At 35.9% G+C, this 25,944-nt stretch overlaps 1 protein-coding gene across 17 annotated transcripts in view; it reads right to left on the reverse strand.

The window, feature by feature from the left end:
* The window catches only part of LOC124949489 (synaptotagmin-7), a 112,048-nt gene that overhangs the window by 18,482 nt on the left and 67,622 nt on the right, over positions 1-25,944 (reverse strand). For 12 of the 17 annotated variants that reach the window (XM_047494603.1, XM_047494600.1, XM_047494604.1 and 9 more), the window contains one exon: positions 2,432-2,443. The exons of 2 other annotated variants lie outside the window; for them this stretch is intronic. In XM_047494603.1, the coding sequence (XP_047350559.1) occupies positions 2,432-2,443 (12 nt within the window). Of the gene's footprint in view, positions 1-2,431; positions 2,444-3,772; positions 3,893-18,728; positions 18,937-19,116; positions 19,440-25,944 lie in introns of those variants that run through there. 3 more of the 17 variants (XM_047494607.1, XM_047494608.1, XM_047494609.1) reach the window with 3 other exon arrangements.

Here is a 25,944-nt window from a genome sequence, read left to right on the forward strand (position 1 = left end):
ATCTTGAAAATAGAGACAATAAAAGATGCCACGTTACGAGTTATTTCTAAAAGAATTTTGTTTAAAATATTAAATATGACTCGAGCGATGATGGTGATAGTAATGGAAGTTGATAAGATATAAAAACGAATAAAAGGTAATAAGGCTAATGTTTTTTCATTCGTAGGAAGTTCTAATTCTAGAATATGTTTTAATTATATCATTTCGACCCGGCGCTCGATCGCGTCCCTTCTATATTTCCTTGATCGACTGGCTTACTTTCGGATCAATTACTTTCGTCCATTAACCTTGGTCATATAATGTAATAGACCTAAGCTTAAAATAACGAAGAGGATCGAGAGACGCTAATGGATAAGGTCTTTGTAAAGTTTCCATCTCATTCATTCTTATTTAACGAGTTCAGAGTTTATGATTTTTTTCTCTTTTGCACTTTCTCTCTCTCTCTCTCTCTCTCTCTCTCTCTCTCGCTGTCGCTCTGTCCATTATTAATTAGAAATATTAAATATATATATATATATATATTTTTTTTTTTCTATTACGATCAATTTCACAATGTATCGAGCAACGATATAAACTGTCCTCGTTGGAAATAATTTTTATTTTCAAGAATAACAAGGAATAGATGGGATTGAACGCGATACATGCGAGTAGATGGAAACTAATACATGAACATGTCGAAGGTTAACCAACGAGGAACGTAATGTGAACCACGTCTAGCTAATAAGCTATCAGCTCCGGTGACCACGTATGCGAAACTATATCTAAGCGAATAACCACGAGCCCATGTGGCATGTTCCTACCCATCGTTGAATTTAATTGATTCCTACGAGACAAGGATACACATCCTCTATCTTATTCAACATTTTCTTCGTCTAGTTCTCTAATAATCCTTGTGCTCTATAAAGATGACTAAATCAACGATAAATCCTGGTGTCCTCGTTAAATCATCCTCTACTACTCTATTAAATCCATAGAAAACGGGATAAACGTTTAGCTCCTGTCGATTTTAAGATCTAGTACAATTTAATAAACGCAATGTGTTGATTCTCCTGCCATTTTCAAAATGGAATGTATGTATACATATGTCTACGTAGATTGTGGAAAAAGATTAAACTTGGCTAGTTTCCTCTCTTTTACTTTCTCTCTCAAGTGTAGATTGATATATCACAGTTGAAATCATCTCTTTTGTTCGTCAAAATGTGTGTGTGTGTGTGTGCGAGAGAGAGAGAGAGAGAGAGAGAGAGAGAGAGAGAGAGAGAGAGCTAAATGTTCGCTTCGTCAGAAACATGTTCTCGCCTACATTTAATTGGCATTTGGAGGTTGTAGGAAACAGCAGCGGGAGGGGATTTATCGTTTCCAACTTCTGCGTTAGTAAGACTCTTGTGGTGAAGAGTTGAATAGCTCTCTCTCTCTCTCTCTCTCTCTCTCTCCCCTTCTCTCTCTCTCTCTCTCTCTTTATCTATTTATCTCATATTCTCTTTCTCTTTCTCTTTCCGTCTTTTCCACACGCACATAGAGACAAATACTCTCTATCTATCTATTTCTCTGATACAAAAGCAACTAAGTTTTATGACTTTGACCGAACAATCTATCTCGCACTTGCTCGTATCTCTATACGTCGATGTTTAAGAACTTCTCTGACATAGTAGGCCATGCGGAATCGTGCTCGAGATTGGAGTTAAGAGAAACAGAATAATAGAAAGAGAGAGAGAGAGAGAGAGAGAGAGAGAGGAAAGTACATACAGATAATTGTGAAAATACGAAAGACAAAGTAGAGATACGCTTAGAAAATAAACGGGCGCGGACAAATACACCCACATATATTTCCGAACAAGGCATGCTTACGAGGAATACAATGTGTTTTCTAGCTGTGCAAAGTGTTCCTGTGTATATGTGGATAAAAATACCAAAAAGGAAGAGAAAAAAAAAAAATACAGAAAAAAATACGAAGAAGAGAAAACAACGAAGGAGAAGTGAGACGTTGAAATACGTGACCTCTGTTGGAACAACGGAGTATAGAGAAAAATAAAAAAAAAAAAAAAAAAAAAGAAAAAAAAGGAGAAAAAAAGATGACAAGTTGAAAAGTATCGTACCAAATCTATACACATTGATCTAAAGAGATATAGAAGAAAAGTTTCAGAACGACTGGTGGAAACTAAAGCGATCGTAAGAAGCCGAAAAAGATGCTACTTCTTTTTGTGAGAGAAAAGATTCGGTTAGAGTTAGAGTGGTCGAAGAAGGAGGCCGCGGAGAAAGAACTAGATGTAGAAGTAGATGTAGAAATGGAATAAGACGAAGAATAAGAATAAGAAGAAGAAGAAGAAGAAGAAGAAGTAATAGCTATAGAATTAGTAGAAGTAGTAGAAGAAACAGAGAGAAGGACACGTCAATTAAGATACTCGTAAAATACTCGAGGGTTCGTGATACTTACTCCAACTGCGCTCTGCATTCCAATTGTTACAGTGAAATGGTGCATGAAACAGAAAAAGATTAATGATTAATTAATTAAATGGTCGAAACAGCGAGCCCCGTTAGTCGGAACAATATAAGTCCTTCAATTTCTTCCCATCGGTAGAGAGACGAATACATAAATAGAGAGATTTAGAAATAGATATAAATAAACATTGTGAAATATATAGGCAGGCATATAAGCATTTTTTAACAAGTCATATATTTTTCAACAAACAAACAACGATAATTAAGAAGAAATAAAAATCGTTCTTTTGTGCTAATGATTGGTGCTAAAGAAGATTAATGGATAAATCTGTGCTGTCAAAAGAGATGCTCATGAAGGTGCTGATAAATAAGTGACGGGGTGCGTGTCAGAGCCGTGTGTCTTTTCTTTGCTTTTCTTTTTTTCCTTTTCTTTGTTTTTTTTTTTCTTTTCTTTTCTTTTCTTTTTTTTTCTTTTTTTTTTTTTTTTCCTCTCGATAAATTCCCTAGGAGAAAAAAGAAAGCAATTTACATTTAATTCCAAGAGTGTTACTCGAGTTTCGAGCGAACACGTTCCTTCGCGTTTTTTATTCTCTCCCATTATCTCTTTCGCATCCTCCCCTCTGTTCATACTCGCTGATGAGAAAAGAGAAGGATGGAAAGTGTTTCATAAAAAAAAAAAGTTCAGAACGGAGGTGGAATCTATGACGAAGTATTTTTTTCAAAGTATATCTCAGAAGATTCACTAACCATGATAGATCGATGGATCGGGAGTTCGACACTGGTTTAGATTAAGAACGAGACAAAGAGTACGTATTACCTATCTTCTTTAAAGTTTCAAGGATTATTCGAAGAATTATTATCTTCTCTTCGAAGTTAATCGTTCGCAAAGAGAAACTTTCGACCAAACGATAACTGTCCAAACTTAATTCAGCAATATCACATCTGTTTTGTACGGATCCTGTGTAGTCCGATATCGAATGGAATTTCAATATATTTTATAACCAACGTAGCAATAACTCCCCCCGGACCTCCTCCTCCTTCCATCATACCTACGATTCCGATATAACGGAGTAATCAACGTAAAACAAAGGATTATTATATTTTTTTTTTTTTAAATGATCCTCAAATAAGATCATCTTTCCATCGCAGATAATATTTCCTTTTTCGTAAAAGGCTTAATGTTATTTCGTTAATGCGTTAATATCGTAAATAAATTATAATTCAACAAATTCTCGATTGAATTCAATCGAGAAGCAAATGATCAAACGTGTTTCAATAATTTCGCATCGCCATGTTCGCGTCCGATCAATTAAATCGGTTATGTTTGCGTTCTTACCTGGTCGTGTAATATTCGAAGAAGGCAACGAGTATTTCCAACGATCTGGTTACTGCGGCCCACATAGTTAAATTTGTTCACGAACGTGGCTCACTTCTCACGTTCTTATAATCGATCGCACTAAAATTCATTCGTAATAGTCTCGTATTTTCGTTATCTCGCCATAAGCGTAAAATAAGAATCGATAGGAGAGGAACTATATTCTCTGACAAGTTATCTCGATATGCACCGAACTCGTTTTCGTTTCTATCGAACTGCTTTTGAAATAGTACACTTGTTCTATCAAAGAAAGCATCGAGCTCTTAAGAATTGCCATTTATAATTTATCATCTATTTGATGATATAAATTTTATTACGATGTGAGTTATAGTCATTCCTTTTTCTTTTTTCTTTTTTTTTTTTTTTTTTTTTTTTTTTTTTCAATTAATTTCGTATGGATATATACGAATGCGTAATGTTTCATCAACGGCGAACGTGCGTCTACGGGATTCGGACAAATAGATATCCAGAAAATTTTCGTTTGCTTGTATTTGCATATTATGGGACGATGTTCGTCGGAGATTTACGACTATCTGGCGTTGACGTTTTATGAAACGCATGATAAATGAAACAACAAGTTTAATGTCACTATCTTGTCGCAAATGTATATTCTAGCAATGTGTCTATGTGAGTACGGAAGATCAGAAAAATTGATCTCATTAAAAATGTCGGAAATAATAATTAACTCTTACCGCTTTGATTTTCATCGATTCACGCGTATGTACTTACTATAATCGATTTGTCAGGTTAATTAATCGGTTAACGTCGTCGCTCTCGACGTTGACTCCCTCCTTTAATTATCCGCGACGTTGAAGTCACCGTAAATGAAGCATCTTGAGTTAAGTTGAGTTGAGTTGAGTTGAGTTAAGTTAAGACGACAAAGAAGTTACGCCGTGCTAACGTCGCCTCGGATGTCTCACGGAAGGCATTATCAGGCGGTATGCCTTTAATTTATTATCAACGTAAAGAGACCTGTTATATTTTTATGTTGATCACATTTTACAAGCGTATTATCATGATTAATTGCCAGACAACATAATAACAACCAAACGTTATTTTCCTTCCGTTTTTTTCATCCTTCTGTTTTTAAATCGCCCTTATTTTCTTATATTTTAAATCGATTCCTGCCGTTTCGTGTCAAACGCTGAACGTTTTGAAACTCAAGCGAGAAGTCCATTTGCGTTGAAATTTATACGATATGTCCACGTTGTTGCGACTTTGTAATTGAATGGAAAATTTTTTCTTGAATAAAGAATTTCTACTTAACGAGATTGGATGATAAGCTAAAAACTGCTTGAAAATGTAAATGAAATTTTATTTTTAAAGGGGTAAATGAAGTAAGTGAGATTAGGCTTTTACCTATGTACGTACGCGTACGTATATACTATGCACGTCTATATCAAATATTCGACATTGAATTGGAATTCGTCCGTTCTTACGATCCGTGTCTTAATTATTCGAGAAATAGGAAGAATCTCGCGAAAATCATCGCATTCCGCTCGTTTCCCGATCTGGAAAATCCTTTCGAGATATTAAAATCAAATAGGAAAAAGAAAAATTCATCCTACCGTCGGTAATTAATTTTGGCCAAGCAAAGAAAGTAATGTCTAAAAAGGTGGAACTAAAAAGTTCGCCCGGGAATTAATGTTATATAGTGTAATTAGCAAGAAGAAGATAATAAATGGTATATAAAGGTACATTAGACTAGAATTTGTTCGTTAAATTCTCACTGAATAATTTATAACATCGTTTTTCTTCTTCTTCTTCTTCCTCTATTTAATAGCAAAAACGTACGATTTCGTCGATAATTGCTTTTAAACGCATAAATTCAAGCGTTTCCCTCGTAACGACTCTACTCGAGGCCCATGATCGTGCTTTTATATTCGTTGCCAAGAAGCAACGGTATATCGTTAAACTTAATGGACACTTCCATCGTCATTATCCGTCCTAGTTGACGTCTCTACCGCGCGAAACCTTCATTTTTGCAAGCAGATATTCCGCTTGTAAATCTTAATGGATGTGAAGTCAACTCGCTCTCGCGTATCCTCTTCAAAAACGAACGGGAATAGGAAAAAAAAAAAAAAAGAAAAAAAAAGAAAAAAAAAGAAGGAAAACAAAATATGACGTAATACGGTACGATGGGTGCGTTTCAATAATTTTTCACGTTTCTTTTCTTTTCTTTTTTTTTTTTCTTTTTTTTTTTTTTTTTTTTTCTTTTTAACGAATAACGAGGAACGAACCAACACGTAAGTATTCCTTCAAACCGCGCTGTCTCTGCCGAACGATAAAATGTTCGAACACATTATATGCGACAATTAAAAAGTAAAACGTTGTAATCTTTCTTTGATATACACACAACATAAGCTATAAATCCTGTGTATTTAATTCAATAGATTCGTTCGAATTCGACGTATCGAATATAATTCATTAATCCTTCAAAGAAAAAGTACAAATCACGTAACTTGTAAATACACATACCACGATATTATATCAAACCCGTGTAATCAAGCATTGGTACGAAATCAATGATGATTAATCCTATTAGTCGTATAAGCACGTCCGCGGAATATACTCGGTTTCAGCCAGTTGAACAATCAGGAATATTCGAAATATCGGTATTCCAAACAGACGGGTACGGAATTTCTTAGCATTAATCCTGTTGCCCGGTTAACTTCGATCCGCGCGATATCAAAGGTTATAGGCTCGTCTACATCAAACTTGCCTGAATTTTCCGATCATATTTAGTTCGATAATTAATGACAAATCATTTATTTTCGAATAATTCCATTGTCCAAATGAAATATAATTGGGATCATCTATGAAATATTTTTCATGCACTTTCGTCAAACGTAATTTATTATAGTGATCTTTCAGAAGTTCTCAATCGAATGGAACGTACGTAGTATCATAAGGAACGTGTCTCAGGAGAGATTGCAAAAATATCTTGAGTGGACCATCCTATATATGCCAGACGATTCGACGAATTCTCTCGCGTACTTGTATTCTATGTGATCGTTCGAGTTCTCATTCGAGGGATAGAAGACATTCTAGATGGTATCGAGTGCCATTAAGAGGCGATATATAGACACGACACATTCGAGTATCAGGGAGCTTTAAAGGAGATGATACTCTTGAAAGAATATCGTTTCCACCTAAGTTCGCGATCGACTCTCAGTGAACTTCCTTCGTTGAGATTGATGATGGAGAGGATTGATGGGAGATAAGAAAATTCCAAGCGTCGATTGGACTTTGAGAAAGTAGGAACCGCATCGATCCCGATTAGAATAATGGAATCGTTAGAAGATCGATTAAACGTCTCGATTGATATTTCATTAGCTCGTTCTACATCAGAAAGAGCTTAACGTTCTGCGTTCGTGAGTGTAACGAACGAATTGGTTCAGAAAGTATCAGCTGCGAGCTTATTCGAAGAAGAATTTAATTGTTAGATACTGAATAAAAGAACAAAAATGAAAAAGATGAGAGGAGGGTTTACAATAAAATACAAAAAACAAAAAAAAAGACAAACAAAGAAAGAAAAAATAAAAAGGAAAAGAAGTAGAAGAAAAAGGAAGCAAGACGAATAACAAAATATCGATTTTTGTCGATAGCTCAAAAGCAATCTTTTTCTCTTGCAAAAATTTCACAGAAGAAAATTCTTTTCGTGTTGAAAGGAAGAATTCAACCGTAAAATTTCAGCAACGTCAAAGGTTAACTACGATGGAACAAAGTCGAAATACCATAAAAATAAGTTATATTTCCGTCGTCCCTAGCTTATCGAAGCCATAGCAGGCAAACGAGTAGTCAGTCAGACGGGCAAGTAAGAAGAATCGCAGTGGGATGGGACCAGGGGAAGATTGATACGAAGGAAATCCTCGTAAATCCTTAGGATTCGATTTTTCTCTTCGATTTTCTATACTCCGTTCGATCTTCTTTTCACGCTTATGTATCATCGAGTCAAGTCGTTTGAAAAGCAACAGGCCGTCGTTCTCGCGTTAAGTGTAGATTACACTGACACCGGTGCTCTATTAGAAGAGGAGAAAGGAAGAGAGAGAGAGAGAGAGAGAGAGAGAAGGATTTTCTATTCAATTCCCTTCGATACTCCATGAAAGTAGCTTACCTACGTGCAACGCAGCGGGTTGCTAAAGAAGAGCAGAGAGAAAGAGAAAGAGAGAGAGAGAGAGAGAGAGAGAAAACGTGTTTAATACATTTTGCGAAGATGTTCGAATTTGGACACTACCCTGTGAAAGTACAATCGTTGAAGTAGAGTAGATACGTATCTATATAATCATGAGACCACGGTCGAGTCATACGAGAGAACGTACTTTGGCCTATTCACATTGGATTCTCCTACTTGCCTGCCTGCCTGTCTGCCTGCCTACCTTTTACCGCGTTTCTTTGTATGAGTGTAAAGCGAAAAGGAGGTGGAGCTGTTCACGTTGGATTCTACCACTGTCTCAAAGAGAAAGAGAGAAACAGAGAGACGTGACTGGATGAGGAAGTACCAGTAGTGAGCAAAGCAGAGCAAGAAGAGAGAAAGAGAGAGAGAGAGGATGAGAGAGGAAGCTCGGGAAGATGAGGGGGTTTGGATCGATCCCAGCTACCACCACCAGTACCACTACTACCACCGCCTCCACCGCCACCACCACCACCACCACCACCACCACCACCACCACCACCACCACCACTACCACCGGCAACCTCGTCGTCCGGGTCTTGCCAACTCCATATACTGTATCTCCCTTTCTCTCTCTCTCTCTCTCTCTCTTTTTCTCTCTCGCTCTCTCTCTTGAACCAAGAGAGAACGAATATTCCATGTGCGTAGCCGTCCCTGTGCCGGAACACATTACGAAATATCCTAGTCAGAGCTCAAGCGTGAATTTTCGAGCGAGCAATCTCTTTTTTCGAAATTATCGATTACTCGAACCCCTTGTCCTTGTTCGGCTACATGAACGAATTTCTAACGATGAAAATAAAATCGAACGATCCACCTTTCTTTTTTCTACTTTTTTCTTCTTATTGTTCTCTCTTTCTCTCTCTCTCTCTCTCTCTCTCTCTCTTCATTTCTTCTTCTTTTTATTAAACTCGATACTTCGAATTTCTCTTTGGAAACAATGCAGCCTTATTTGCATGTCGCCTAACGTTTGCTACTTGTTCTATTTAGTTAACGTTTAGATACTATTTCGTAATGGGGAATACCTATAACGGAATATTCGTATATAGTGAAAACGTATGATATATGATATTCCATCGTTAATAAGACAATTGTATCTTGTATCTAGGACAGGTTCGATATTGAAACTCGTAGACAATGGAGCACGTATAAACGCAAACATGATTGCTTAGATCTATCTATAATAATATCCAAGTCAGTTTAATGAGTTTAACGCTCTTGTTCTCTCATCTCTCATGTGTTGCGACAGATGGCAAGATCATAGCGAAAATACCTATTTGATAATAGGATAAACAGGATGAAAGGAGACGAGACTAGAAAATCCATAATTGAAATCATTGTCAATTATCGTAACGAGGATCGATTTATCGAACGATTCGACTAATGCCGTATAATTAATTAAGTTTAAAAGTAGCTTTACGATTATCACACGTAAATGAAAGGAAAATTGCGTTCTGAGGGATTTCCAAATATACGAGAATCCTTAACAAGTTGCAACGCCTTACCGTCATAGTTGCGATTAATCATGCTACCTCTCAAAGAGGCCACGAAATTAAATCCATTCTGTGCGTGATATATATATATATATATATATATATATATATATATATATATATACATATGTATATATTCTTCCTCTATGCTATAGAAAAAGGCAAAATAAAAGAGAGAGAGAGAGAAAATGAAAGAGAACCTTCTCTTTGGCGTCCTTTCATGTTTATTTACAAAAAAATAAATTAGCATGACCCGTAAGAGCCAATTGACCGAGTTATTTTGGCTTAAACTCAATGATTATTTTTTTCTTTTTCTCCCTTCCCCAAAATTAGCTAATAGCACGATATAACGCTGCGTACTACGACGTTTCATCTAAGCCTTATAAACTCTTTTTGTCTTAACATAAAAGATTTTTCTCTTGCGACTTTTTCCAACTCAATTAACTTTCAAACAAAATTACGTTATATCGTGATATATATATATATATATATATATATATATATATATATATATATATATATAGGGGTATGCGAACGTAACCCCTCGTCCGACGATATTATTTATTATCTATAAGACAAACGCAAGTTCGGTCGAACGACCAGCCTCGTAACTTTGTCAAATTTATCGAGTTCTTCGCGAAAATCGATGACTAGGTTTGTAATATCGATGTTTAATAAAAAAATTTTCAACGAGCCGTAACTCGTTAATGGACGAAAATAACGGAGGAGCTTGTTTTTCTACTCTCTGTTCGATATATCGAGCTGAAACGCGATAGATAGATAAATAGATAGAAAGAGAGAGCGCGCGCGAGAGAGAGAGAGAGAGAGAGAGAGAGAGAGAGAGAGAGAGAGAGCAACAGGTCTCCTTTCCTCGTTTCACGATATAACGTGTACTCACTGGAGGAGCCAGCGATTCTATTTGACTTTACGGCGGAGGTCCGACATTTCATTGACTTTAAAGCGATTCGTCAGTTTATTACTCAGGATTTTATTGCCTCGACCACCGCAACACTCAACCTGAATCGTAATAATCGATACAATTTCGAAAATATTATTATACGTATTTAGTTTCTTTTTTTTTTTTCTTCTTCTAGTTTTTTACATTCTTCAAATTCAATCTTTGTCGCTCCATCGACGATCTCTCTGAACGAATCTTTTTTTTACAGTAATAGTAGTAGTAGTTAAAAAAACTGTTTAAACGATCGAATATAATTCACGAATATAATTTACTAATTGTAAATAATTGAAACTAGGATTAAAGAATTGTACGAATTCAAAAGATGAATATTTAATATAAATTTAATTTATTATATGCTGAATAATCGGTAAACTTCCTTTTCTTCTCTATGTTGTCGTTCTTGATTTTAAGCTTGACTTTAATCACTACTTTCTCTGTTTCCCTATTTCGATTCGAGTATGTTCCGTACGCGTTAGAAGGAATATTGAACGAGTGTCACTTGAGAATTATTGTATCCGATCAAGGCAAATGGAGTCTCCGTTGATGCGAAGGTAATTGATTAGTCGACAACTTGAGTACTTTCATAATCAAACGTATTTCCTTTACCTCTCTCTACATCTCTCTCTCTCTCTCCCTCTCTCTCTCTCTCTCTCTCTTTCTCTCTTTCGCTTTTAACCATGCAAGAAACTTTTAGAAATTAATAGAATGACGATGAAAGGGAACGATGAATCGGTTTAGGTTTCGGATACACTTCGTTATTTGGAAATTCATTTCTAGCGTTTTGTTTGTTACCGTTAGTACGTGACTGAAAAGGATAAAGAGATCCTATAGAAGGAGAATGGAAAATCCTTCATAGACTCCGACACAATGTGTATTGTGTCGGTCGAATGCTAGCCACAGTTCGTACGAAAAGGGAGTCAAACAATGGAGACGAGCTTTATCCGAAATCAGGAACGTTTTCCTTAAAGGGAAACAAAATCAAAGTGATCGTCACATAATTGTTTCTCTTTATCGAATCTATCAAATGTTTGAGTAATTTAATTTAAATGGATAGGACGACAAGGAAGAAAAAAATATTATCCAAGAGCATCTCGACCTTGACAAATACGAGCTAATAAAATCAATTGGGTCGAATGATTCGTCTTTATTTCCAAGGAAATTTCGAACAAACGAGTATGGACGAACGACAGAAACGTCGCGCCCTCGAGGGATATATATGTACGTATGTATGTTCTCGACCGTTCCATAGAAACATGGCAAATCTTGTGGAAAATTAAGTACGATTGTAACAAGATGAAAACACTTGGTCGTGCTATGACGCTGTCGCGAGAAATCGAGAGAAGTTATGCGAATAGTTTGACATAGTTCGTTCGAAATTGACGTTGTCGTTGGTCGAGATAGCGGGATAAATTGGTTCTGTCATAATAGCCTCATTTTCAAAAGGGTCAGCCAAATTCAGGAAGGCCAGAAGATCGAAATTGTCACGCATTATTATCATCGGTATATTCTCATATTGCGAGTGCTCTCTCTCTCTCTCTCTCTCTCTCTCTCTCTCTCTCTTTCTCTCTTTGTAATGTCATGTATAAATTGGCTCGTTATTACAAATATAACAATATAACGAATTTCCCCGAAAGCTTTCTACGTGCTGCCATCCACAGACAAGAGATATAGACATACATAGCAAATACCCATCTACGCGATACGAATAATAATGTGAACGTGTATTTTCATCGATTTCATCTAACAAACGATCAATCATTATTAATTTCTACCCTCAGAGAATCCGAACAGACGGCAATCGACGTTTACGATTGCTAAACTAATCGGCAATACTAAGAAAAATTGACATCGATTTATTTAATAACATTAAATCGAAATATCGATATTTTACGTATTCCCTCTTGATTCCCATTTATTTTTCGTACAAAATCATATCTATAATTTCCAATTGCAAACAAAATTATCTCGAATAATTGGCCATCTAGAGGAGATAATTCGTATTTACGTCTTCACGCGTTATTTCGAATAAAACTTTAGCTTAGCCTCGCATAAATTATTCATCGAGTATTAGAAATTTGAGTATATAAAGTCAATCGATAATATGCAAATTAATATACCGCGCGTTCACGATATAATCTTATCTTTCTTCGTTACTAACGAATAATCGATAAAGAACGAAATAAAAAGAAAAAAAGAAGAAGAAGGAAAGAGAAGAAAAGGAAAAAAAAATTCCAACAATGTTGTAAAATTCGTTTGTAATAGAAATATATATTGTCTATATGTAAATTTAATAATGCGTATTTTTATAAAAGTAAGTAAAATATATTCTTTAAGAGCGTCGAAAGATCATCGAGATAAAGAATGAAAATATACATAGGTGATAAAGCTAATGTATGTACGAAAGAATTGGCTGGCGTTGACAGTACCAAAACGTGTTTGCTCGCTAACGCAAACACCCCATGTGCTCTTGTCGAGAACGAGCTCGAAGGTAAAGCGTAAAAGCTAAACACACGGAGTTACCTTAAAGTGCTCCTCGTTGATAAGAGTCTCACGTACCCGTTACTTATTTTGTTTCATCACAACCATTTTTTTTTCTTTTTCCTTTTTTTTTTTTTTTTTATGATTTCATTCATAACGATAACGCGAAAGAACATCGAAAGGTTCCACTTTCGAATCTTTCCATTTCTTCTGCAAGTATGCAAGTATATTAATGATTCATAAACTAGTACGAGTTTAAAACAAAATGTATTTGACGAGCACTCGGGAACTAGGATATCTCTAGAAATTGCATTTCCTGTTGGCCAAACTAATACAACGAAATCAAATCCAGATCGCGTTTGCTTTTAATATTCACGAGAACGTGAGCTTGTAACGAGATTAGTCTTGTAAAATAGGATTTATCTTAGGTATAAGGGATACCATTTGAAATGGGCAACAGGTACTCTAGGAAACGTGCATCCTCGTGGTAAATTCACCGGTGTATCTCAGTAAAATGCGTTCGATTGTAATTAAGATCGTAATTGCTACGTTGCAAGCAATAACCGCGGAACAATACGATTTCAGATTTAATACTTGAACTTGACCTTTTACATTCTTTGCATTTCGAACGATATTTGCTATGCAGGAGCAATAGAAAAGATGTACCTATTTACTACGAGTTGAATTTTTCACTTCAACCAAGAACATTGCATTCAATTTTAAAAGAATCTTCGTCCAGTACTAAGCCATGGGATTGTATTTCTATAAGGCTGTCCATTTATACGAACGGAGTTTGTATGCGTATGTACGTACGATGAAACGAACAGTCTCCGTCAAGTTTAGTTTGCTTTTAAAAATAACGAAAGCTTTCTTCGGACTCGGTTTGTTGATTCATCTATTTTTTCTCGGTCATCGTTAAAATGTATTAGCTTTTTTCCTCCACCGATCCCCATATTATTTTTACTCTTTTTTATTCTTTCTTTCTTTCTTCGTTTTTTTCTTTTTTTTTTTTTCTTTTTTTTTTTTTTTTTTCTTCTTTTTTGGCATTTTTTTTTTTTACGTCGATCCATACAGCAGAGGGCAAAGGCTAAACGATATTTTCAGATCGGCGAGAAGGTATTAACATCAAACACGATCGCGATGAGATAACGATTAAAACCATGTGAGTGAGAGTGAACCAAAAATAGAATCGATTGGAGGTGCGTGAAATTGTATGAAGGGGAGTGGAGCAACACACATCGTCGATGACATTATGAGAGCTTTCACGCAAACCTTCTGGCATCGGTGTTGTACGGACGTAATTAAGCTTGAAACCAACGGATTTTATCTATAAAAACGCGCAAAGAAGCTCGTGAGTTTCACTCTTTACAAAGACCGTGAAGCGCAACGAGGCAAAGAAGGAGAAGATGACGGAGAAGGCAGTAAATTACATGGACAGACGTAAAGGGTTGGTTGCTCTCTGAAAAGCATTTTCCTGAAGGTAAGTTAAAACTTAGCACGATCTTCTGTCGTAGAGACAACCAATTTTTTTCCTTTGCCTTTCCTTTTTGAAATCCTACACATTCCCCTCCCATTCAAGAGAAAAAGAAAAAAAAGAAAAAAAAAAAAAAAGAAGAAAAAATAGAATAAAAGAGGAACGAATAAAAGTACGTAGAGTAATTAACGTTGTGATGTCTTTTGATGAAGGAACGACATTATTATACGGTAAAAGTCGTCTCTATCTTTTAAAGGATTCGATAAAAATCAAAGAGCTTTTTCGATGGATATATCTTTCAAAAGGAATGAGAGTATATCCGAAGTTTTAGGTTAAAATCTTTTACCGGTTCAAGGACGATCCGATTATTTTCCCGAGGTCCCAAGGACCTACTATCCTTATCTCTTCGTTCACAGGGTACTTTAGATGTTAGCCGTAGAAGTATACGAGTCATCTTTCTTACTTTAATCGCACGAATTACGTTTGTCCAACTATAGAACGAGTAGATTAGTCGTTCGGCCTAATGGTACCGAACCTACATAGGTACATACATATTTATGTTTCATTCGACTTGCGATACTGCCTACAACGAGTGGATAGAACAAGCGCCGCTTTGCCGTCCTTTCCAGGCTTCTCTATACATGAATATTCAAGTCTATGTTATTCGTATAACCGACAACGACAACGACAACGACAACGACAACGACAACGACAACAACGACGACGACGACGACGCCGACGACGTTGATGCAATGCAACGACGGTACCGGCCTTTTACGATCTTTATCCGACTGCCATTTGCCAACGGCACTTTAATCCGCACACATACGTCTGGCTACGTTTTTTCGCTTTCTCATATTCCCCGATCTAAAAGCTTTGTAGTTAGTGACATTGTCATGGTGAAACTTGCGTTAGAAAATCTTCTATTTCAACTGATTTTTCCCTGTACGTACATGCATACGTATATTTATTTTAGACACAGAGTGTCAAGCGAAAAATAATTTATTTCACTTTTCAAGTGTCGCTCGTATCCCCATATAAATTTTCTTTTTTTTTTTTCTTTTTTCTTTCGATACAATAAATAATTCAACGCGTACACATTGTGTACAATAATTTGAACTATCAAAAGTAACTTATCTCCGTTATTCGATCGTAAAAGAGAGAGAGAGAGAGAGAGAGAGAGAGAGAGGAGTTTACCTGGTTTTAAAAAATTGCAATGGTGTCTGTTAACTTCTTAAAGATAATACAGTAACTTGGAACGGTCGATTAGCTCATCGATCATACCCCGCACGACTGCACGCTTGTTTCTCTACTCGCCTGTCTGCCTCTACCCCATCCGCCATCTTGTCGTATAACTGTCGCCTCCAAAGATATTTTCCACGTGCATCGACGGTTTATTGATTTTCGTGAAGCAACTTCCGCAGACGCAAGCCTTCCATTTGCTGTGTTACTCGCAAAGCTCCCTTTATTACATTTTACGTACACACTTTTCTACGATAACTTTTCAACGAACCATCTACTTACTTACTTCTCTCAGTCTTGTTCGTTCAAGACTCACCTAAACATTTTATCAGTCAGAGTGAGATTGTTCCGACAACTCTACCGAAAATAGTCGCGAGCTAAGACGAGTAAATTCAATTCGAAACTTCATCGATAGAATTGTCAACTTTATTGGCGCTTTTCAAATTATGTTTTTCGATACTTTGAGGGGAGAAAAAAAAAAGAAAAAAAAAAAAAAAAAAGAAAAAGGACCGATCGTCTTTTCCTTAGAGCGAACAAATTTCTACTTCTTCTTCTTTTTTCTCTCTCTCTCTTTTTCTTTTTTTTTTTTTTTTTTTCCTTTTACATTGACGAATAAATAAAAAGTAAAATCAACAAAACTCCTACTTGAGATCGATACAACAGTGTGGGGGGTGAAAAAGTTCTGTAGAGCTTTAACGACTTAAGTTCGCGTTGGCAAGAGTGGTCGGAAGGTGGGCACGGGGGGGGGGGTGGGGTGGGGGGGTATTAACGTTTGCCAAGTACTTATTGGATGCCCATTCACGAAAGAAATAGAATTTTAAATGAAGCAGATCCAGGTATAATACCTTGCGATTATATCGAGATAAATTCGTTATCGAAACTTTTGGATTCTTGAATTCATCTCCAGTTAAATTAATGACGAAATTGACTTTAATCGATTAATAAAGCAAAATAATTGTACAAAGGATTTTTTGTTTTAATGGATGAGCGTTATCACCGTCGAAATAGAATATTACGTATAAATCAAGAGAAAGGATCATGAAACATTAAGAAAGGAGTATCGGTAATGTCAAAAGGTTTCTCCCACGATTATCATCTTTTTTGGAGGGTGGAAGCCCTAGGGAGAATCGATTTCTCGATAGGACGGATATAAGAAAACGGTGCGAACATGGCTGCGGTTACGAACGAAGGGTGGCCCCAACCCCCCCCCCCTCCCTCCCCCGTATATTCTGTCCTCCGGCACGTTCAACGAGGAAAAAAGTGACCTCGGATGTAATACAGGCGTGTTCGGTTGATAGATTTTTATCGAAAAAAATCAAGAGCAAAATATCCTTCCACTATCTCTCTCCCTGATTCTTTTAAATACAATTTCACATAGTATATGAACATTCTGTCCCATCAATTCGAATAAAACTGATGGAGTAAACAAGATCAACGATCGATGCTTCACAGTTCTGAGTATTCCGACGGATCAGCTTAAAGTCGATCCATCCGACAAGTTCGCTAAAAAAAAGTCCAATGAAACCGCACCGTCGCTCGATAAAACTATCGATTACGTTCAAAGCCGGCTTTGTTTTCAGTCCCGAGTTTATCAACTAGCAAACGGTTTCTGTGAAAACGGATATGGATACTCGCGAATGGCTATCTATATTTATTTTAGAGAATATCGACGACTTTATCTTTTTTTCCTTCTTGTCCTTTTTTTCTCTTTTTTTTTTTTTTTTTGGGTTTTTCCTTTTTTTTGTCCGTCTTTCTCTTTCGAAGCTAACCGAGCGCCGGATATCCTACAATGCTACTCTACCCAACGAACAAATGGAACAATAGACAATAAGAGAAGAAAATGAAAACGTAGGCAACAACACATTCCATTGTATTGTGAAAAGCATCGTTGCGTTTCTCGTGAGTCGCGTTGCTGCGATTTTCCTCGGGACGACGCGACACTCCTGACCCACCTGTTACTATCAAGCCCTCTCCCTTCCCCACGTTTGCCCATCCTACTCCCGTACTTTCTCTCTCTCTCTTTCTCACTCTCCTCCTCTTGCTAACACTTAAATAAGAGCCACAGAAAAACTCCATCTTCGTTCGTCATTGTCGTCTTTCTTGATTCGATGTATGTCTACTCTGACCTTTGTGATGTAAAAAAATAAAAAAAATTTCGTGAGAACTCGTCGTTTACGACGATCTTAAAATCCTATAGTCCTCTCACTTTATTCACCCTCCCATTAATTATACCAACCAATTCCCTTCCCACTTATGTGCCTTCGAAAAATCGAGATTCCATTCGTAGTCCAAACTAATCCTCCTTTCGTCGTAATACTTCGATTAAGATCGAAGAAAAACATGGGGACAAATTTTCGTGCCTTTGCGACTCGTACGCTTACGTGACGTTTTCGACACGAGAAATCTTTGACGAAAGGGAAAAAACGTATATTGCGATCGTTATCACCGAATCATCCATCCTCGGTGATCGACATTTAACTTTTTATCGAGTTTGTTCGAAACGTTTGTAAGATTTGTTCGTTGACATTTACGAGATTCCAAGCACGACTTAAAAAGTGTATTCTTCCGTATCTTTATTATTAAAAGAGAATTATCTACGACTTTATACAACGTCTTATAAATAAATATATATATATATATATATATATGTGTGTGTGTATATATATATATATATACACATAACAAGCATCGATTTTTCTTCCATCAATTAATTTAGCCAATTTATGAACTTTTGTGATGGCGGAGTCCATTATGAAACGTTGGAAAGGACGATCGACGTCCATACGATCTCGATGAAATTTCTTCATTTTCATTTTCCTTTTATAAAAACAAATCGAATCGGTCTCTCGCAAATATAATACAAATATTTTTGCCTTTTACCTAGCATCGTCCCATTTTCCCTTTCAAAGTTACTATTTCAAAAGCAGTAGTAGGTATATATCGACCGTAGAAAGCTGAGTGAGAAACTTCAAACATTTCTTTTCAGATTTGACGTGCATATCGAGAAAATAGTATAATCGACAAGATGAAGTCGAAATTTTGACAAGTATAGAAAAATATAATTCTCCACCTATAGGTACAATTTGTCGTATTTACTTTACCTATGGCGAAATCCTCCTCCGACAACGAATGTAAAAGGAGGTCGTAACCGACTGTGTGCGATACACAGGTGGTTCGAGTTCTCTTTGACTTTTAATCACGAGACACTCACTATACAGGTTGAATCACTTAATTGTGTTACAAGCAATATCTACAGCAGTCATTTGTATACCGTAACGTAGTCGATGATCTATTGAAATAAGGAGTGAACTAAAAAATGACGTAGAAAAAGAAAGAAAAAAGAAAAAAGAAAAATGGAAGAAATTGTCTCAATATTTTAACATGTTAAAAATGCGTATGTAACGAATTAAGTGACTCATCCTATATACTATATATATATATATATATATATGTATATATATATATATAAATATATAAATATATATGTACGTATACAAACGAAAATCACATCGACGAAGAGAGGTAGAGGATGAGATTGGAAAAAATGAGGAAAAAAATATTGATGGTAAATGATCAAAGGAAAAAAGAGGTAGAGTGAGTGAGAGAGAGAGAGAGAGAGAGAGAGAGAGAGGAGGAGGAGGAGAAAAAGAGAGAGAGAAGGGAGGGAAAAGGAGAAGAGACGTCCTGTTGCGCTTCGATAACGCAACGCTTTCTCAGAGTTCGAACTGAGAGAAGGCGAGACACGCCTGAGCCCGGCACCAGCCCAGCACCGTCTGCCGTTGCGTCTGACCGTACCGGAGTCGCATCACTGACTGAAACTCGCTCGCTTTCTCTCACCTTCTCGCTCGTACTCTCTTTTAAGCTTTCTCTCTCTCTCTCTCTCTCTCTATCTTTCTCCCACACGTACATACACTCTCGCACTCTCTCTCTCTCTCTCTCTCTCTCTCTCTCTCTAGCTCTCGCGCGCGTACGCGTCGATGCTTTCGAGCTTTCGACACGTTGGCGCCACCTTGGTGCCCTCTAAAGAAATGTCGGGGATATGAAGGAGAAGCATCGAACTATTCAATTTCTTTGTTTACGCGAATTTTTGAAATTAAATATCCATTTGAAAAATATCCACCGTAGGATATAATGGATTTAACGAAATCTGAAGAGCCTCGTTCAATCCTTCCAATTGCATAATATATCATTAAATTGTTAGAAATTAACGAGGGAGAATCATTTTCTCGTTAGATTTAACAAAGATTAAAATGGTTTTAAAGGAGAATGATAAATTCTTATGATTTAATAGAGTGAAAAAACCTTTAACTGGGATGATAATGATAATCTCATTAGAGATTAAGTTACCATTTTATTAGGATCTACGTTCGCAGTACAGAAATGAAGTTCGCCGTTATTAACTAAACTTCGTTGTTGAAGTTCATTGTTACATCGTAGATGGACGAAGACTTAAATACCAGGATGGATAATCGCGATGAAGTTACGAGATTAAATATTTTTCAACGAATTAACCGAAAGCGTTGTACTATTTTCTCGTAGGATCGAGAAAGGATTGTAGGGTAAACGAATAAATGGAACGTTGAGTTTAAGATCCATGGGATTAAATGCATTCGAGCGAATTAAATCCAATGGACCTGTATATTTGGTGAACAAAACAATCGTACGACTAAAAGGAAATAATAAATATTTTCCTAAAGAGTTTTTTTTTTTTCTTTTTTTTTTTTTTTTTTTTTTTCTCTCTATAATAAATTGTTATCTCCGTTCGATAAGTGCCGTATCTTTTACGTCGACGACTAGACTACGTTATTTTGCTCGTCGACGTTTACGCTCCAGTTACCATCACGGTAATTAAACATAAATCGATGATAATTAATAATCTTAAAACTTTATTAATGACCATAGCCGAAGTATTGGATATAGCTGGAGAGTATCGTGGATGTTCGGGGGAAAAAAAAAAAAAAAAAAAAGAAAAAAAAAAAAAGAAAAAAAAAAAAAGACAGGAAAAAAACAAAAAGATAATTGACAACGCCTGAGAATCGTTCGTTAGCGCACTCGTCTACTAGGATTCATTGCAAGCTCGAATACCTATTGCAAGAGAAGCTTTTAAGCTCGATATATATCTTCTCCTGGAATTTAAATGAAACACTTTGCACGAGCTTGATTATCGCGAACAGATGAAGCGTATGTGAATTTGTTGTCAAGAAAATTATGGGATCTCCAATGGAGTGACATAAATTTTGCCGGTCTTATCGAATAATACAACCGTACACACCTACACGCTATTATTCCCTCTGTCATTTTGATTTATTTCAAATTTCCTAATCGATCTCGTTACCTCGAACGATTTATTTATTACTCATTGGCACGGTATTAATGAGAAAATTCCTATATTATAATTGATAGAAAGGATGAATTGATAGAAAGATCGAATTTAATTTATCGTTTATTTGAGCTTTTTCCTTTATATAATATATATTCACCTTTTTTTTTAATTTTAGCTTCATCCACAATTATCGCAAAAATGAACGAGCCATTCCAATGACGAATCTTCGAATTAGCCCAGTTTCATTTCTACCGAATATAAAATTGTTCTTTCGATCAAACTGAAATACATTTTTCTACGTTGAACTCAATGTAATTGTTTTCTCTTTCCCATTTTTTCCAATCAATCAATAACATCGATCGAAAAATCGATAATTCGATAATTTTAAATTGAATTAAAGATTCAATTTAACGTTCGTTAAAATATCAGGATCTGTATTTCTATTTGTATGTATCCATGTGTATGCACATTATCGAAACGTACAAAGAATCGTTCTGATCATAGAAAGAAAAGGAGGAAAAATAAAAGGATTGATACGCTCGCGTCTTTCATAATATTTTCATAAATATTTAAAAAATATTTCGACGAGTACTTTCGGGATGGAAAGAAAACAAAAGAAAACAAAACAAAAGAGAATGAGAGAGAGAGAGAGAGAGAGAGAGAGAGAGAGAGAACGAGACTGTCCGTCATTTCGCGAAATTTCCGCTCTTGTACATGTTTCGATAAAAAAAAGAAAAGAAGAGGGAAAAAAGAAGAAAAAAGAAGTGGATTTAACGATGCGCTTGTTTAAAAGAATATGCAAAAGAATCTGTCAACGAATGATTCAAAGAGTTAAACGAGATTTCACGGGAGATTTTGCTCGACATATTGGGATACATAAAAAGAGAGAGAGAGAGAGAGAGAGAGAGAGAGAGAGAGAAAAACATACGCAAGAAGAGCACGTGTACTTACACGTTTTATCTAACGCCAACGACATACGTATTTAATGCGTTAGAAAAAGAAAAAGAAGAATTAGATGAAGAAAAAAAGAGGAGGAGAAGAAGAAGAAGGATAAGGAAGAGAAGATCGAGATATGAGAATTTCGTTGAGGATCGCTCTCATTTTTATTTTTAATACGAAAAATGCCCTCGGGCTAAAGCGTACTTATAAGTAGAACGTCGTCGCGGAGATACAGCATCGTTTCAATTACTTGTACCTTGACTGCAAAGGCTCGAGCGACGAAAGGAAAAGGGGAGAGGAGGAAGGACTGAAAGACAGACAGGAAAGAAGAGATAAAAAAAAAAAAAAAAGAAAGAAAAAACAGAGACAGAGAGTGAGAAAGAGAGGGAAAGAGACGGGAAAAAAAGGGGGACAAAATTGGGCCATGTATTGTTAAATACGATATAGATATATTAATTAGTCCGCTCGTTTCTCGCGAATGACGTCGAAGAGAATTGCTAGCCCGAGCAGGCTTGACTCCTCTAAATATATGAGCAAAGCTTATTATACTTATTGTTAGATTTTTATTAAAATAACTTTTATAATTGTTTACCCATTATTATTGTCGTCAATGAACGTATTTATCTTATCGGATGATATACGGCAACAAAGGGTTACCGTTTAAATGTTTCTCTCTCTCTCTCTCTCTCTCTCTCCGTTTTTTTTCTTCTTTTTTTTTCAATATAAATTATGCAAATGTATTTAAAGCTCAGAGCGATAATAAAAAGAAAGAAAGAGGATTATCCCGGTCATAGTCTTGATAAAAAACAAGCGCAGATTTTTTACCAACCAGAGCAACAAATAAATTCTTTTAAAAGACACACTACTCCACGGGGGTGTGCGAAATCGAAGGACGAAAATGATAACGCGTTATCGGTGGCAACGTGCCGACCACAACCTCGTATATCATCTGTCATCGGCACCGGTGTGTAGGCCACAATATCCTAGAGATTATATCGTTCCAAACGAATGTATCTATCTATGTAGCCATGCACGTATTTATATATGCATTTGGTTATGTCAACGAATTATTTAAAAAAAAATCTCATTTAAAAAAAAAAGTACCAGGCACATTCGCGCCATTGATTTTCATAACTCATCCTTCTAACGAATTTTTGTTGTATTATCTTGAGTAAAAGAAAAAGAAAAGAAAAAAAAAGAATTTTTCCAAATGAAAGGGGGGGGGGAGAGGGAGGGAGAGAGAGAGAGAGAGAGAAGCAACAATAATATACGTCATTCGCGCCGATAAGATCGATTCCTACTAATTGAAAGAAAAAAAAGAAAAAAATAGAGAGGATCACGCGAGGAGATCGAAATGACTGAATAATATAAATAATACGTCTTTTTTTCTGGGAAAAATAATGTCTCATACTTCTTTGGGATGAATCAAGTCGCGGAAATTTACTCGGAAATCGGAAAAAAAAGAAAAAAAAAAAAAGAAAGGAAAAAAAAGTTTCGCGACAGCCTACGACGTTCATATCAATGTCTCAAGGTCTACTATTATTCATCGGACCAATCGATGCATTTGTGAATAGATACAAGCCTGTTATGTTGGAGGTTTGTTCTGTTAAAGTGTGAAAGAGAAAAAAAAAAGAAAAAAAAAAAAAAAAAGGAAAAAAAAAGAAAAAAATAGAAGTGTGGAGAAAAGGCGGGTGGACGTGGCATAAGAAGTTTCCACTTTTAGTTTTTAATTTTGAAAATGCCGCGGAGTTTCGAATTTTTTATCTTTTTTTTTTTTTCCTTTCTTTCCTTCTCCTCCTCCTCCTCCCTCCCCGCCCCCCTCCCCAACCACCACCCTTCTTCGCCACACGTTCTACAAGATATTTAGGTCAGAGTTTGAAGGTCCGAAGTCGAGCGTTTCGTTCTCTATTTGCTGTAAAACTTTCATTCTTTTCGTACCCCTACCACTTTCTATACCAACGCAAATTTGTATGCGGAAGGGTAAAGTTGAGATGTCCGAGTTCTGCTCGGAAAGTACATCTCACAAGCAATTACATCGGCTTATTTCATAGCCGGTAACCATCAACCTTTACGATTTCAATAAAGAAACCTACGCGAAGACGATTAAATTATATCCGTAGGTGTTGTAAACAATTATGTAATCAATAACGTAATAAACAATGAATTTATATTTGTATACACGTTCGTCCTAATTTCACGTGATTCATTTATAGCGCTTTTCGAAAAACGAAAATTTTGTTCGAATTACACATAAAAAAAAAGAAAGAAAAAAGAAAAAAGAAAAGAAAAAAAGAAGAGAAAGAGAACAAAGATTTGCCGACGATCAAGTATAAAACAAATAAAAATATATTGGAACGAAAACGTGTATTTGTTTGATTGCAATTTTTATCAACCGTACGAAATTCTCAATATTGTTTGATTTGCAATTGAAGAAAGGATCAGGTTGTGAAATTCGGACTTTCCGCAGGATGGCGGTACTCCTTCCTCAAAGATTTACCGGCGATTTTCTTTATCTACGTCTTCCTATTTTACCGACTGTCGTTTATATCATTTCCATCATTTCGTAAATGTAATTGTTTTTTTTCTTTTTTTTTTTTTTTTTAAAGAAACCCGTCAAGATTACAATCAGATTTCATCGAAAGAATTAAATCCGATTATTTGTAAAATCAAATTTCTGCCAAGAGAAGATGTTTATTGTGAATTAATAAAATATTGAACGATTCTCTCGTATATTCAATGTCAATTAGTTTAAAAGTACTAATCTAATGTTATAAAGAAAGAAACTGAATGGAAACGTTATCAATGGGTTCGCGTCACGCGACACCTGATAACAAAAATAGAACACAGAGGTGCTCTTTGGTCGTATGAACAAAAAAAAAAAAAAAGAAAAAAAAAAAAAGAGAAAAAAACGAAAAAAAGGAATGGAAAAAAAACCAATCTGTGCGGTTTTCCCACACACCAAGAGTGATAAACACCAGAGAGAGAAAGATAGAGTGCGTGACATAGTCAATAGTGCTATGAGTTAATTGAAATTGCATTATTAAAGCGAGAGCAGAGAAATGTGACGTAACGTAAGAAACAACGAGAGCTCAATGCTTTCTATTTAATTAGAACTGCTTATAATAGCCTTGTAAACACGAACGTGGTTAATATCGTTGACAAAGCATAAACCTATTAAATCGAGATTTATCATTTTCTAATCGTACGCGTACGCAAAAAGCAAATCCATCGTGAAAATCTCTTATTTTTCCTTTTTCTCTTCTTCTTTTCATTTTTTTTTTCTTTTTTTTTTTTTTTTTTTTTTTTTTTTTTATTCGTGAAAATGGAAACAAGCAAGAACGAAAGAAGCGCCTACGTGAACACGTAGGAAGATCTTTAACACGCACGATTAGAATCAATCGATTTCATAGCCGCCTTTCTCTTTCTAGTCATCGACTTTGTAACTCAAAGTTAATCTTAGAGAGAACACTTTATGAAAGAGAGCCCCGATGGTGTCACTCATTCTCCAAAGGGGAAAAAGGATTTATTTCTAACTCTCTTTTTCCCCCTTTTACGACGTTAAGCTTCACGCTTCGGCCGTTGCCATGCGCGTTTGCTCTAAACAACCGTAAAAAGATCAGAAAATTTTCGTGCTGTTTGTTACGGGGGTCTCGACTCTCGAGCCTATAAAAAAAAGAAAAAAAAAAAAGAAAAAAAAAAAAAAAGAGAGGGAACAAAAGAAAAAAGAAAGAAAAAGAAAAGAAAAAGGAAAGGAAAAATAAAAGAACAGCGGAGAAAAAAGATGACAACGCAAAAGGAAAAAAAAGAAGAGAGATCGCCCGAGCGATAATTGTTCAAACAAAACAAGGGAAAGAAAAAAATTAATCAATAATCACGATAGGTCAGAATTATTGGACGGACCTTGCGTAATAACGATGTGACTTTTTCTACTATCACCGATAAAATAGATCACTTATCAATTCACCTTTGCTCGTATATATACTTTTCGTCGTAGACTTCTAATAATAAATTTTCTCTGTTCGTGTGTGATCGATAGAATTTCTAACGCTAAACTT

Source organism: Vespa velutina, chromosome 5, assembly GCF_912470025.1.
Source record: "Vespa velutina chromosome 5, iVesVel2.1, whole genome shotgun sequence".
NCBI classification, from domain to species: Eukaryota; Metazoa; Arthropoda; class Insecta; order Hymenoptera; family Vespidae; genus Vespa; species Vespa velutina.